We start from the raw sequence: 15,540 nt of genomic DNA, 5'->3' as shown, positions 1-15,540 counted from the left end.
ATCCAGAGACTGGAACTGCTCTCTCTCCAATTATCAAGTTGTTGGCCTCCTATTTATCTGTTTCTAGTACACAAAAACAGAAGGACTCTACTCCAAAAGGGTCTTGCTGACTAAAGAAGATTAGAAGCTAAAATATCTGGCAAGAGAGAGAGCAACCTGGTGCCTGAAACTCTGCTTGAGGAGTTAGGGACATACTTCTGGGAAAGTCATAAACTGTCGTCATTTAGATTCTGAAATAATTAAAGGAAGCTTTTCTAACAGATGTCTTTACAATCTGTGCTGATTACTGAAACCTGACACTAGAGGAAAGCATGCAGTCACTCAGAAGAATGGAAGTTTGATGATTACACTGAAGCTGTTCTTGATAAGTGACCATACCAAGGACAAAAAACAACTTTTACTTGATATGAGGAGGAATGTGGAGCTACCTACACATGTTTATTCCCATTCTTAAAAGTATACAATTTGGAAAGAGGCATTTTAGTGTCTTTTAGAGCAGTTCACAAACAACTTATGAAACAAATGAGAATGATTTAAATTATTTAATGATAAGAAAAAACACACTCTCAATGAAACTCTAACTAAAATTTGACTTTGCAAAGTTCTAGTGAAATGCAATGGCCAGGATATTGGGCAACCAAAGTTCCGTCAATGAAACATAATTTGTTAACTCAATTTTCTTCCTTGTATAATGTTTACTATGTCATGAGAAACACAAGATGATGGAAGGACTTGTGAAACTTTTAGTTGAAAAGTTTCCATCATTGTTTTGTGTTCGCAAGTAGATCAAGAGACATAGAGTACACAACCTTTAATTAGCTGACTGAGAATTGGGAGATAATAATATAATTTTTCCCGTTAATTTGATGAGGTATAGAATACTGTTGATTTTGGAAATAAAACCCTGGCACTGACATCTATCAAATGAATATCTTTAAATTAGACCAAGTATCCCAGAAAAACCAAAGGAATTATTGTTTTCAACTGGGAGCTAAGGTATAGAAGGAGAAGTAAAGACCAAACTTTGTGGAGAGTTACTGGCAGAGCAGAAGGGAGGATGAGTGAGGATCACCGGAAGACTATGGAAGAACTCTCAGAGAGACAGGATGCAAATTACGTTAATGACAATCCTGTGATACCAAGTTTACATAGAGTGGACAGTAGAGTATGTGATCTTTAGCATCAAATATGATAGGTTTGTAAGAGAGAAAATGTGAAAGTGAAAATCAGAGGCCATGGTGTTGCTCACATGGGCAAATGCAGTTTTTAATTAATATGAATCAGCAAATGAAGAACATTATTTTTGTTGACCTGCTTTTATTATACAATATGAAACTTTCTGTAATTTTCTAGATTAAAAAAACAAATTATTATTCTTAATAACAATTTTGTTTATTATAAGAATTAGATCTACATTTAAAATGTAAATCAAATATTGTTCTATTAATCATTTTGAACTGTACCTTTTATATTAAATGTTTTTTACTTTATCTGAAATTAACTTGAACCTAGAGTGGTTGTAAAGGCATGAATATTTACAAGACATTGAATGAATGACAGTGAATGAATTAAGTTTAGATATGAATAATTAATCATAATAAATGTGTAGGCCAACTTTGTAAAAGTGGCCTTTTCAGAATTATGACTTAGAATCCAATTTTACCATTTAAGAGTATATTAAATTACATTTTATTTGAGTCCAAACATGACATTCCTACCTCTTCCCAATCAAGAGCTATCACTTATTAAATGTAATTTTAACCTAATGTTATCCAATTGAGAGATAGGCTTTACAGTAGTGAAAAGCAAACGTAGGAGTAATTCATTACCTGGAAATGTAAAACTTGGAATACATGTTCTACTTTTTAAATAGAATGCCCCCATGCCCTATGGGCGTTTTAGGGCCTACCAAAGGTTGACTTAAGTGAACTTAAAAGGAAGGTATAGACCTGGCAAGAAGTTTCTTTTGCCAAGTCAAGTTAGCAGGTTAAAAATACATTACAGGCTGAAATGGCATGCCTGAGACATGTTTTCAAGTGCTACTTAAGTGGGTGGCACAATGTCTGCTGCAGGCCCACTGGTAGATTAATTTACAGACCCTGGCTACAAGTAGTACCATTTACTAAGTCTTAACCAATTGTACCATGTTATAGGGAGCAAGCACAAGGACTTTAGTACTGACTAGCTGTAGTAAAGTGTACAGAGTCCTACTGCCAACAAAAACTAAATTTAGAATACAGAAGGGGTGAAGGCAAAAAGTGTAGGCTGGTTCTGCAGAGAGGGCCCATGGTACCCTTCTGAAAGTCAGATACAAATCCAGGAGTGTAATACAGTGTGGTTTCCGATCACACTACTATTTCCCATGTGGTAAACACTTCAAGCCTGAAGGTAAACTTATACTTTAGAGTAAGATTACACTTGTAGTATCTTTACTACTGTTTTGGTATTAGTAGTAGTAAATTTCACTCATAACATTTCTAGTAGTGAAATAACACTCATAGGCCCGATTCACAAAGGTAAACTGAGACGAAAGTCTAACTTTATGGTATTCACAAATGGCATTTACAAGCAGTAAAGTTAGACTTTTATCTCAGTTTAACTTAAGTTTTAGTCTTAAGTCTAACTGGGTCTAAAATTTAAGTTAAACTGAGACAAAAGTCTGACTTAACTACTTGTAAATTCCCTTTGTGAATACCAAAAGTCGTAAAGTTAGACTTTTGTCACAGTTTATATTTGTAAATCGGGACTATAGTTTGTAAATGTCAAAATAGTAGTAAAGTTACTACATACAACAAGTGTAAACTTTAAAAAAAAAGTGCAAGTACCTTTGTGAATCAGTCCTTTCATTTTTCATCTTATAATTGTTGACAGGAGTTCTCAAAGATTAGAAAACGATGAGGTAATTGGTGAAAATAAATTGTTCTCCAAATCAGATGTGTACAGGAATGACATCTGCATGCCTCAATATTTGTTCTATAAGGGATAGACAAATAATCAATCTCCAATCATCAGTAACTCCCCATCTCAAAGGTTTCTCTGTTTTCCTAAAAGAACATTTGTTTAAAATCTGCTGGTTTTCTTCTCCTGATGTGTGAAAGTCTATTTTGTATTTAAATAGAGTGTGAGTACCTAAAAATAATCAGACTAGTTTTCTGCGCAAAAAAGAAAATGCAAACCGAAATCTTAAAACATAGTATTAATGAAATAAAGATGGAAATGCAACATGAGTGTAATGTAAGGTTATATAAGTTGGATCAGTAGTGCACTGCTTGTCAGCTATGATGGTTTGCAGGCGCTGAATACAGGTGTGTGCATTAGCAACTGAACATATCATCTTATTTAAAAAGAAGACTCTATTAAAATACCGATTTACTACTTTTGTTTTTTTTCATCTGAACCATTAACCTATATATATATATTTCCTATTTTTATAGGTGTGGCCTGGAGAAACTGTATTTCCGGACTATACAAATCAAGAATGTACAAAGTGGTGGGTGGATGAGTGTGTAAGATTTCACGAAATTGTAAAATATGATGGCATATGGATAGTAAGTAATTTAATTTATTGATTTTAAAAAAAAAGATGTAAAATATCAAATAGAATTAAAAAATGTATGTTCTTTTTATTATTTATTAATGGTGTTAGAGAGTTATTGACGAGTGACTACTAATTATCAATGTTGAGCAATATTACCCTAACAAGGATAAAAACAGAGTTATTAGACCAATGTGAATTTGGTTTGAAAAAAGAATACTTTAAGTATATAATTGTGGAAAGATCTCAAGTAGATTTTATTTGCATGCATGTGCCGCTACTGTGGACCCAATTTGTTGACAAGGAATGCAAAGATGACATAGCTATTCAACTGAAAAATTTGTAGTGGTCATTTGTTCAAGGAGATCATGCATAAGGAATATTTGCCATCTTTTTTCTGGCATAAATGTTTTGTACCCATTTCAACAACAGTAGCCCTGTTGCTTTAGCCAATTCATCATCTATTCTTTCACACCCCATATTGACTGGTCCCTACTCCTTTGTCATTCATCTTGAAATCAGTTCATGACCCCTTCATGTTGTTTATTCTCTTCCTTTTGATAATACTTTAGCTATACCATACACATACTTTATTTCAATAGCAAAGATCATTAAAGCACAAAAATAATGAAAACAAGATACAAAAAACATAAATACAAACAAACTAACTGTTGAAAGAGAGGGAAATATAGAACGTAAAACATACTGACGGATAAACACATAAACATTAAAGGTAAAAAGAAGCAACTCCTCCTACAGGCTAAAACCAGCAATCTATTAATTAATGGCTTGCTAAAACGGTCTTCACATGACATATGAAAGCAATAGGTCCAAGATTGCTTTGGGTTTATGAATTCAATGCCAGTGCCCCCATCAGTAGATACAATACGCGGAATAGAGTCACAACTATCCCACATCGATTGACACTAGGTATGCTTAATCCAGAACACCGTAAGAAATGTTGCCACACCAAATACATGGAGTCTACCTGTACTTGTTCTCAGAATTCTAAAGCCAACTAAATGACTTCTGGTGCCTAGGTTCTTACAGAGGGGCACAATCCACTTGGCCCGAAGCCTACAGTACTGAGGGCAGAAAAACAATGTGATCCAGCATTTCATTAACCCCAGTGTCTGCTGTGCACTTGTTGTCTCCTGCCCTGTCATCATTTCATTTCACACTAAAGGCTCCATCCAGGATGATGGTATATCTAAAATGAAGGTATAATTTGCAAGCTAGAGTTGATGCGATTTTGTCAATGATTACGTTATAACACATACAAGCTTTAAATTCAATAGAATACATTGTGAGGCTGCCAGTGCTCTTTATCACAGTAACCACATTACAGCCTCTCAATAAATGTTTTAAATCTTGTCTCCGGAAAGTGTCCACAGCACACAACTGCCATTACATCAAGCAAATCAATGTAGTATTTTCTGGTTTTAAATTGTAGAGATGTTTTAAATTAAATCCCTAGCCCCTCAGAGGGTCTACCTGTTCCACTTTGGACTGCATTTCCACTGAAAGAAGTGAACCCACTTCAATGCAAGGTCTCTTGAAAGAAGCAGACATCATGGGAATCTATACAATTACCCTAATCCACACAAGAGAGCAGTTTTGTAATCCCTGCTACATTCCATGATAAAATTGGACTGGATTTGAGGTGGAAAGTCACCAGGCACTGGCTCCACTACCCGGTGTGTAAGATCGAATATGACCTTCTCCCATATGGCAACACCCACCAGACCCAAGAACAATTTCAATAGGACTATGCTGCTTCCCCCTCACTTCAGGAGGCAAGCTAGTTAACACGTGAGAGTCAGGACCTTGGTTATAGCAAGATTTGGCAATGGGGCTTTCTAAATAATACTGATTTATTGAGCAGCCATTGTTAGTTACAGAGTAGGGCATATTTGACCCAAGGCTTGTTTCCCCCACAGCTTGGGCTGTTTCACCTGGAGCACTGTTGACACCCGTTCCCGGAACCCGATACTTTATCACAATACTAGTATTGGCTTGTGGGATAGCTTTAGAATCCATGGCCACTAGACCGTCGACTACGTACCCATGTGAAAATTGGACCTTCACCTTATCGTGAACCTCCTAAGGGAAAATGAGTCTTTCAGTGTCCACTATGTCACTCCATCTAACAGAATGGCAATGATGGACTTCCCAAAACAAATGTGTAACTTTTTTGATGAGTGATTCTTGATCTTCACTAATGCCCCCTAACTCCCTTCTTGAGGGTTTCAACCCTGTACTACCTAGCTGAAAACCCATACTGGCAATCCATGCGGTGACAGATGGGACAACCATGGGGGGAAGTTGGGGAATAGTTCCCCTTGGCACCTGCTAAGTGTGCAACATACAGTGAGAATCCCCATTGCTGGCAGACACTTTTATTCCCGTACTTTTGTGATCCACTACTACAGTGCCAAAGGAGCTTAGCTTCTTTTCTTCCTTCTCCTTAAATCTCTCTACCGCCCTCATCAAATTCACTATCTGGTTCTCTAAACTCTCCTCTTACTCTCTCAAACATTAAAGCATTAAATAAAGTTCTTGGGTGGGGGCTCTAGGAACATCAGTATTAGACCCTTCATTTACATCAACATCAGTGCAAAGGATCGAAAAGCAATTTTGGCACTCAATCTTCATTACATACTGCCAGTGGTTTCTCAGCGCACGGGGATTAGACTGGTTTCTCCCACGAAGTACCTTCATACCTCTTTGAGATTATTTAAACATCTGAGGTATACACTTTCTTGCGTCATTTTGGGAGGATTCGGTATCATTTACACTTTGTAAGGCAGTTGGATTTGTAATGTCCACACACTCAGAGAAAAGATTGTCGCGATTGGCCTAATACACAGTTCCCAGCAGCTGGTGTTAAGATCTTCTTTTACGCCCTGGAGGACAGTTGGCCCCATCCCCCACCTTCCTTTAGTCTATTTTAAAATAGCAGAAAGGTTTATCAGGGGTTCCTCTGTAGCACCACAACTGTAACATCAACTCTATACGGTACAGGCCCTAGTCTACTCGTGCCAGTGCAGAGATTTACAGTACCTTGCAATAAACACCAGTCAGAAAGGCCATGGGGGTACCCGGTCCCACAGGAGAAACACATTCGCTAGCTGAACAGGTGAGGAAGATCAAAGGGCCACCTCCTGGATTCCAGAGTCTCTTAGTACTTGTAATCCCCTCCTTATATGTTGGTGCGCATCCTGAGTGGGGGGGGAGTTGTATTCGTACAGAACAGGGTATAGGTTCCTATCGTGTGTAGTTTGCATTCGCACTGATCTTCCTGCAGCTCGAGTTGAAAGTCTACCCGAGCGGCATCTAGTGCTCGTAAACTTACCCTTTGCAAGTGTAAGCAGGGAAAAAAATTCAGCTGCACTATGCAGAGCACAGTTTTCTGCTTCTGCAAGCTACGCGGAGTGCAAAAATCTCTGCAAACTCCGCGAATGGAGCGGAATTCACCCCCAAGGGCTAGTATAGGTAGGAATAAGGCAAGTGTAACAGCCATTAGCAATAGAGAAAATTCCAGTGGAATACTTGGGCAATATAGCAATGCAGCAAAATAAACCAGCAGCACAGCAACAGTAGTTGCCCACTTACCTCTTCTCCCTGGTCTAACTAAAGCTGCCACCTCTACCCACAGAAGCCAAAGCTGTTGAGGATAGGAAAAACCCCCAACCCCAGTGCAGATGATTCATTGTTGGCCTGCTGTTGGCCTGCAGTTCGCTTGTTGGTAATTTGCTTGGTTGGGCCCTAGGGCTGTGTCATCAAGTTATCAGCAGCCAATACCATTGTAGAACTGGACCCCACAGTGATAGAGGTAGCCTTTTACCTGAAAGATAAGGCTATTCTTACCTTTTCTCGTCAGCTAAAGCATTTAACCAAACGCAGCCTTAACTAGGTGGTGCTGTCATTAAAGACCTTCGCTGGCTTCATCCCCCAAACACTCCTTAACTTCCATGCAACTCAATATGTCAAAAAAACAGAAAGGAGGACCCTTGGCAGTGACAGAGAAGAAAGACTCACCCTCACTGCACTCTTTAGACTAGAGAGTATCCGGAATTGTAGTTTCTCATCAGGCCGCTCATGGTCTTGTGTATTTTCCTGTTATGTCACCACAAGTGGAGCTGGAGCAGCACAGGAGCTGTTCTGTACCTCATTGATTCCCACCGTGGAGGGGTCTGGTGCTGTATGACTTAGTGAGCCCTTCCATTTGCATCTCTGCCTTCAAGGCGGTGGTCTGATCTAAGATGTACCCAAGTGGCGGGAAGTGAGTGGATGCAACGCTGGAGGGCTCCAGTGGTCTGATGCCCATGCCCACTCAGCAGGGGAGGGTTGCTGTCCTGGACCCCAAGCACCAGAGCAGTAGCTTTAGGTCATTTCACCTCACTGCGATCTGAAGGCCCCATGGGTGTAGCTAAGGGTCATTGGACCAGCTCTTTGAGGCTCACAGGTGTCCCCAGGTCAGGTAATGGCAGACGTGGCAAGGTGAGCGGAATGACAGAACTTTACGTGGTGCATGGTTTGCTTGAGCTGACTTCTGTACGGGGTCAGTACTCAAGAGAGGTTCTTGGAGGAGAAGTCTTTGGGGTTTGTGGACCCCCTTGTTCCCTAGCATGGGATCAGATATGATTTGGATGTCTACTCTACATGTACATGGGGAAAACCCCCTTTACAACGCAACTAACACAACTTGTAATGGCATGCGCTGTAATAGCAGCTACGTTGTAATGACATGTGTTGTAATGGATCCTGCGTTGTAAAAGTTTTGTTGTAATGGCATGCGTTGTGAAAGCATGCGTTGTAATGACATACATCCGTTGCCACCTGACTCTGATGTCTGCTAAATGAGGAGGTAAGGAGCTGTGAATGACTGGTTTTCAGTCCATTTGCTAATGTGCTTATTTGGAGGGGCAGCTGTAGAGCCACAGTCAGACACATGGAATTTCTTCAGTCAACATACATGAAAACTCACTTTGGTGCAGACATGGTTTGGCTGAGATGGGATATCAATACCGTTATGTGGGTGGCCGGCCTAGAAACACTTGCCTTGTGGAAAGCCATGGAATTTGGTGGAGTTTTTCAATAACTCAGCAGAATTCTGTGGATGAAACTCCTTGAGCTTCGCCCATGTCGTGTATTTCTATAGGTTCTGATTCGATCCCCCTATTCCTGACCCTATTCTGGTTAAACTTACTAGCTAGTTAACTAACAGTCAGCCCATGAGGCAAGAAAACCCCCATGATGCAGATACCGTTATCTGACGCAGTCACACTACGGCACAGGAACGTGTTATCTGATTAGGTCATAACGCTTGAGATCTAATTAGACAAGCGACATTCCTCCAGCCCCTGATAAGGCATACGACGTTCTCATAACAAATCAAACCTATGACAACCTGGATAATCCGTGCGGCCATTGTTTTGATTTCACAGAGAACTTTAGTAAAGAATGTGCTAACGAGCAAGTCGTATGACATCTTTATTGACGTACCTATGTCCATCCTTACGTCAATCTCGGCACCTTTAAGGTATAAATATTGCCGACCTTGCCCTATGCAAACACACGCGTGGTGACAAGACGGAGCAGCCATACTTGCCGAAGCCGAGAGCAGAAGCAGACCCCGCAGGCAGCAGCCCCGCCTTCCTGACGCGCTGAGAGACGCGCTGCTATCTCAAGCCGAGAGACCCAGCACCGGCGCTTCTGGGCAGCCCTCGCAGGCAGCCTGGAATATCGAGAGCAGAGAAAGAGATACCATTCCTCATTCATCCTAAATTCCAGGTACAGAACTGAATAACCCCTCCTAGAGAATTCTTTAGTTATTCACTTGGCAAAAACAAACTTAAACTAAACTGTAACTTTCTATTCCCGCCCACGCATTAGACTTAGGTCAGGTACACGGGGTAGGCGTATTTAGAAACACCAGTTGAGTACGTTTAGTCAAATGTATATGTGTATGTAAATATATTTTAATCATTTTAAACATCATATGGCTCAGAAACCATATCAATGTTTTTACAGTATTATTTTATACTATTGCTTTTAATGTATGCACTTTACTTAACTATAAGTATTGCAATAATATCGATCCATTTCTCATGTATGAGAAAAGAGACTGATCAATAAATAACACCTTTTTATTGAACACGCCCGTCTCTTCCTTTTCTCTACATTCTGATGAGACTAAGAATGCACGTACTGACTGAGTAAAATAATTGCCTTGTGCTCACACGACTCTCGAGATTGACTCTTGATTAGGGGAGAGCAAAGTTGTCATGTTCTATGGTTGTCAGAAACTAAATCCCTTCTTGTCTAATCAGGGGAGTTAATCCTTCCTTGAACATTCGAGAAAGTTTCTAGCGAACTCTGAGCTTAGCTGGCAAACCCAAAAATTAAGTCTAGTATCGACAGTAGTAGACCTAGTTAACGTCTGGCCTAGGCCTTTACTGCTGTAGGCACTATTCCAATGCGCAGAGCCTATTGGGAAAATAGGAGCTACACTACATGGCGCCCAACGCGTTTGGAAAGGGCGATAAAACTAACGTAAGACATTTAGAGTAACTCAGTCGTGCTTTCTCACTCAGACCCCTTTTCCCAAATACTCCAAAGACGTCTGGAGTGGGTGAAAGGTTATAATATCCTCCAAAACCTCGCAGGAGGGAACTCCTATGTATGGTTCTTGGTCTAGTCAACGTTGAAGGATAAAACAGTTCCAGAATATTGTGCATCTAATCTCTGTTTCCATAAAGAAACCTGATCTGCAAACAAAAATAATACCATCCTGTCAGTAAAATGGGAGACAGTGATGGAGAAAGAGAGGCAATTAGATTAGCTACTGAAATAGCAGATGCTGATGCTACCATGCAAGCAGCAGACGCGGATATAATACTTATTCCGGTCATTAAAAGGAGATCTATAACCTTAAAACTTATAGAAAATGGACTGACACCTAGAGGTGGCACAGTCATATTCGTAATTGAGGCACACGAATATCGGCAGACAGAGGTATACTATACATGGATACATTTTCCAGCAGCAAATGCTGTAACAAAGTACTTCCACTATTACAAAGTAGAGGAACCTCCTGAAACGTACACTCCTTTCGAGGAGGTGGAAGTACCACTCAAATTCCAAGAGCATTTGCTCTTATTTGATGGCGCCCTAATACATAACAATCACATTACAAGGCTCGGTCCTTTAGGAAGACCAGGAGCAACGTGGCCGGTCCTAGCCGGATACACACCACATCCAGACATCGAAAGAATGCCTGCAGCAGAGCTATTAATACAGCTAAAACAACTACTAAAAATTCATAGACAATTAGTTCAGTATGTAATGCGGACTTCAACAATTCAGCCAGCGATTAAACTTCCACAGCTGACCCCTCACCAGGGGAACACAAATAAAATTACACCACAGAACATCCAATCCTGCCTAGGTAAGGTTCCAGCTAAACGGGAACAAATACCATTCTGGTTGGCACAGAAAATCACCCAAATAGAGGCGGTGTTTCCTGACACCACCCCATTAGAAAAACACAGGATTCTGACTATATGTCTCCCAATGGGAATCGCACCACATATTGAGGACTGTGACACTTGGGGTACAGTCTTTGCTTCCATCTATACAAAAACGCACGGTGTCCCATCCATTTCGGTGATACCAGATGTGCTAAAACAAATTCAAGATGAATACGGTCCAGAACCTGCTTTAACTCTTGGTATGAAATTACTGAAAGACTTCAAGCAGGTCTCGGCTATATTACTAGCCAACATAAAAGGTGAAGCAGCAAACGTGGCGATCCGCCAGAGGTTAAAAGAGACAGATATAGCAGACCAACCAGCTGAAATTGCCAGAATCATAGAAAAATCCTATGAAGAACTAGGCAGAGATAGTCTAGGTGGAATACCAGTAAAACCGCAACTGACTACAAGTCCAGAAAAAATATTTTTTAATAATAATAATTCACCAAAAAAGAACTGGGATGGAAATAAACAATCCAATCCTAAAGAAAAGAAATTCCAGTCCAGAGGAAGGTCTCCTAGGCGAAGAGAGAAATCTCCAAACCCGAGACAAAGGTCACCTCAGAGTGAACCCTCTGGGAATAGATATAACCTTAGAAATAGGGATAATATTAAAAAACCTGATAGATATCAAGACATTGATACACGTCCCTCTCAATCTTTTCAGAATTCCTCGCAGAAATCGGAAAGAAGAGGACGATCAGAAGAGCACGCCAAGTCCAAAGACAAGGAACCTGCTCAACTGAAAAAGAAATCACAATTTCCAAAAAAGAAGGTAGCCAGTATCAAGGTAGTTAACAATGCCGAGAATACTGAGGACACAACTGAAAAACGGAGAATGGGCTCAGACAATGCTAGACAGCGCAGCAGAGGTGAGCATAGCTCGCAAAGTCCTTATGAATCATCTGGAGACAGTGGACACGAATGAATACCTTCAAGTGGAAACTGCAGATACCAGAGTTAGCAAGCCCCACAAAATATACGAGATAACATTACGTATAGAGGGAGATAAGACTAGGAAAATTAGGGGACTATTTTGGGATAACCTCTCCAAGGGCTATGACATCCTTCTAGCTGAAAAAGACTGGCCACCAGAGTTTGTCAGGGAGTGCCCTCATGGCGAAGAAGTAATTATGCCTGCCTTCTCGAATCAAATACCGATTCATAAAAAATACACACTTGCTAGAAAGTGGGCAGTGGCCTTAGCACCTGCTTTATATAAAAATCATGTAGGATGGGATGAGGACTCTCCTCCTCACAAAATCCAGCTAAAATCACAACCAACTGCACAAAGGCAGTACCCAATTAAGCAAGAAGCTAAAAAACAGGTAAATGAAATACTAGATCAGCTAGAATACCAAGGGGTGATTGAAACTTGCACCTCACAAATGAACAATCCTTTATTTCCGGTCTCCAAACCAGACAATTCGTACCGTCTAGTTTTGGATTACCGACACCTTAACACATGTTGCAAAACCTTTGCAGTGCAAAACTCACACAGTGCTGCACTAATGAATAACATAGTGCGCAAAAAATACAAAACAACCTTGGACATCTCCAACGGATTCTTTTGTCAAAACATAGCACCAGAGAGCAGATATTTAACTGCATTTTCAGTAAATGGCACTCAAAAACAATTCTGTCGGTTAGCCCAGGGGTACAAGAACAGCCCGGGGGTATTCTCAGCGAGAGTAACAGAATTACTACAACTATATGATGATGAAGCATTATCTTATGTCGATGACATTTACTTAACAGATGATGACTTGGAAACTCACTTGAAAAGAGTGAACACCATAATACTTGGTTTCGCTGCAGAGGGTTACAAATTCAACTTCAAAAAGTCCAGAATTGCCCATCTGACGGTCCTATTCTTAGGATATGAGTTATCAAGTGAAGGCAAAAGCCTGGCAGACAATTTCCTAGAGAAATGTGCCGTAATCCAAGCTCCTAAAACACTAAAAAACCTACAGTCAATTCTAGGCTTCCTAAATTTCGGAAGAACATATATTGCAAATTACGCAGAAAGGGTCAAACCCCTTTATGATCTAATTAAACCAGACTTTAAAAGATCCAGTTGGACTCAAGCACACACAGAAATTTTGAGATCCTTACAAACAGACATGCTAATTAAAACAAAATTAGAAACCCGTGATAATACACGCAACCTTGTGATCCGAGTCATCCCAGGGAGATGCGGATTCACATACCTAACCTCTAATGAGGGAGATAAGGTACCAATTGCATTCAAATCACACTTGTACACTAAGGCTGAAATGAAATTTAGCCCAACGGAAAAAATTCTTACAGCAACACAGACAGCTATAGCAAAAGAACGAGCCCTGGCACAAGGTAAACGAATAATAATCGTGACACCAATACCAGCCTTAGAGGCGGTAACAAAGGCAAGCATTCCAAATGCTAAAGCACTCCATCCAAGATGGATACAATGGGCTAACTCTCTTGCTGCAACAGACGTGATGTACGAATTTGATCCTAATTTAAAGACACAAGAATTTCTCCAATATGAATTTGAATGTCCTCCGCCAACCGAAATTCTGCCTCTAGATGACTACGGCTGTATAATATATACAGACGGATCAGCACAACCCGCAGTAGGGGGTAAACAAGCTTACAGTGCTGCGTGCGCGATTGTTAAAGGTCGTTGGCACGAAGGGAAATTTAAACCAACCCTCACTAAAACACAATCCCTAGGAGATTGTACAGCTCAGCGAGCTGAATTACTAGCATTCAAGATGGCGCTTGAAAATACCGATCGAGAATTCCCCACGCTCATAGTGTGCGATTCGTATTATTGCGTTCAATCTTATAATGAATACTTGCAGATCTGGCTTCAGAATGGTTTCAAGGATGCGAAAGGTGGCACAATCAAGCATAAAATGCTCTGGGAACAAGTAGCTCTTTTACAAAAAGAACTACCAAAGACTCACGTGATACATACACTGAGTCATCAACGTGATGGCGTTCACGTTGCAGGGAATTCATTGGCTGATGAGGCAGCGAAGGCAGCTGTGCAAACGGCTTCCGTAGCTGCCGTCACCCGGTCAAAAACAAAAATAGACAGCGAAATATTACAAGCTGTCAGCGCTTCAGAAAAGGATTCGATAGAACCACTCCCTAAAGGCTTTCCAGTAAAATACTCATACATAACTGATACAAACAATGTTCCTTTTGCTCAAATCCCTGGAGTGGGGGATAGGGCAATTCCAAACATGGAACATAGGTTAGGACTAATAATAGCGGCACACGAAGGGCTTGCTTCTACCCATGCTGGCGTCTCAGCCACAGTATCATTATTAAAACAGAGATACTGGTGGCCACAAATGAGAAGACAAACAAGGAACTATGTTCTAGCATGTGAAATATGTCAAAAAATGAAAGTATCAACTGTGAGACGTCCAGCACAGACGCCCCTTCTAATCTCGGATAAACCATTAGCCTGTGTTTATCTAGACCACTGCGGTCCCTTACAAAGGGATGGTAACTATAAATATATCTTGGTCGCAGTGGACTCATGCACGAGATTCATATGGATGTGGCCCCAGCGAACGGCTGACGCCAGAACTGTTATAAAAGATTTGCGGGTCTTTATCGGCACATACGCAATTGGCATTCTGCATTCGGACAATGGTCCTGCTTTTAGCTCTCGGGCTTATAAGGAGGCCATGGTCAGCATGGGCGTGCAATTGCGGTACTCTTGTCCATTTCACCCTGAGGGGAACGGAATTGTTGAAAGAAAAAACCGTGACATAAAGCAATCTATAACGGCAAAGGTATTAGGTTCGGGAGCTGGGTGGGTCAAACATCTAATAAGTGTCCAACGTAGTCTAAATAACCTGCCAAGAAATTCTCTGAAGGGATTCAGTCCGTACGAATTATTATTCGGAACTAGGATGTTGATCTCTGACCTTGATAGTCAGACTTCAGTGGTAACAGAAAAAAGCTTTGATGTCAAAGACCGTTTGGCTATTTTGCAGGACTTAAACAAAACAAGAAAAGACCTGAGCAACATACAGTTGAAACAACAGCCAACAACCACTGAAGAATCACCACCTGTCCCAGCAAGACCTGTCTGGATTCCAAAAGTCGGGGATCTAGTCAGGGAAAAGATCGCGGTAAAGAAGGAATTTGGGCCTTCTTACAGAAAAGCAGTTCCTGTCTTGTCTGTCAACGGGACAAGATCAGTTGTACTACCGCCACTTGCTGGAAAAAAGGAGAACCGAGTTGTATCCATCGACCTGGTAAAACCACAACATGTGGCCGATAACCAACAGTAGGCCAAGTGGACTCCCAATAAGTAGCAGAACACCAAGGTTTGCTACCAGTACAGAGGTCCTATCAAAGAGGCTCATCACATTCGAAACGCCTACAGAAGAACAACAAGGACTATGCAACAATGCAATAGAACTTAGACCTCTGAAAACCCAAATAAAGACATTTAGCAGA

The 15,540-nt window shown here is 40.8% G+C and overlaps 1 protein-coding gene across 2 annotated transcripts in view; it reads left to right on the top strand.

The window, feature by feature from the left end:
- Window positions 1-15,540, top strand: part of SI (sucrase-isomaltase) — a 645,776-nt gene that overhangs the window by 141,340 nt on the left and 488,896 nt on the right. For both annotated transcript variants that reach the window (XM_078665617.1, XM_078665618.1), the window contains exon 13: window positions 3,435-3,548. In XM_078665617.1, the coding sequence (XP_078521743.1) occupies window positions 3,435-3,548 (114 nt within the window). The remainder of the gene's footprint in view (window positions 1-3,434; window positions 3,549-15,540) is intronic.

This window comes from Lissotriton helveticus, chromosome 11 (assembly GCF_964261635.1).
Source record: "Lissotriton helveticus chromosome 11, aLisHel1.1, whole genome shotgun sequence".
Taxonomy (NCBI): domain Eukaryota; kingdom Metazoa; phylum Chordata; class Amphibia; order Caudata; family Salamandridae; genus Lissotriton; species Lissotriton helveticus.
This window is presented reverse-complemented; position numbering and strand designations above follow the sequence as displayed.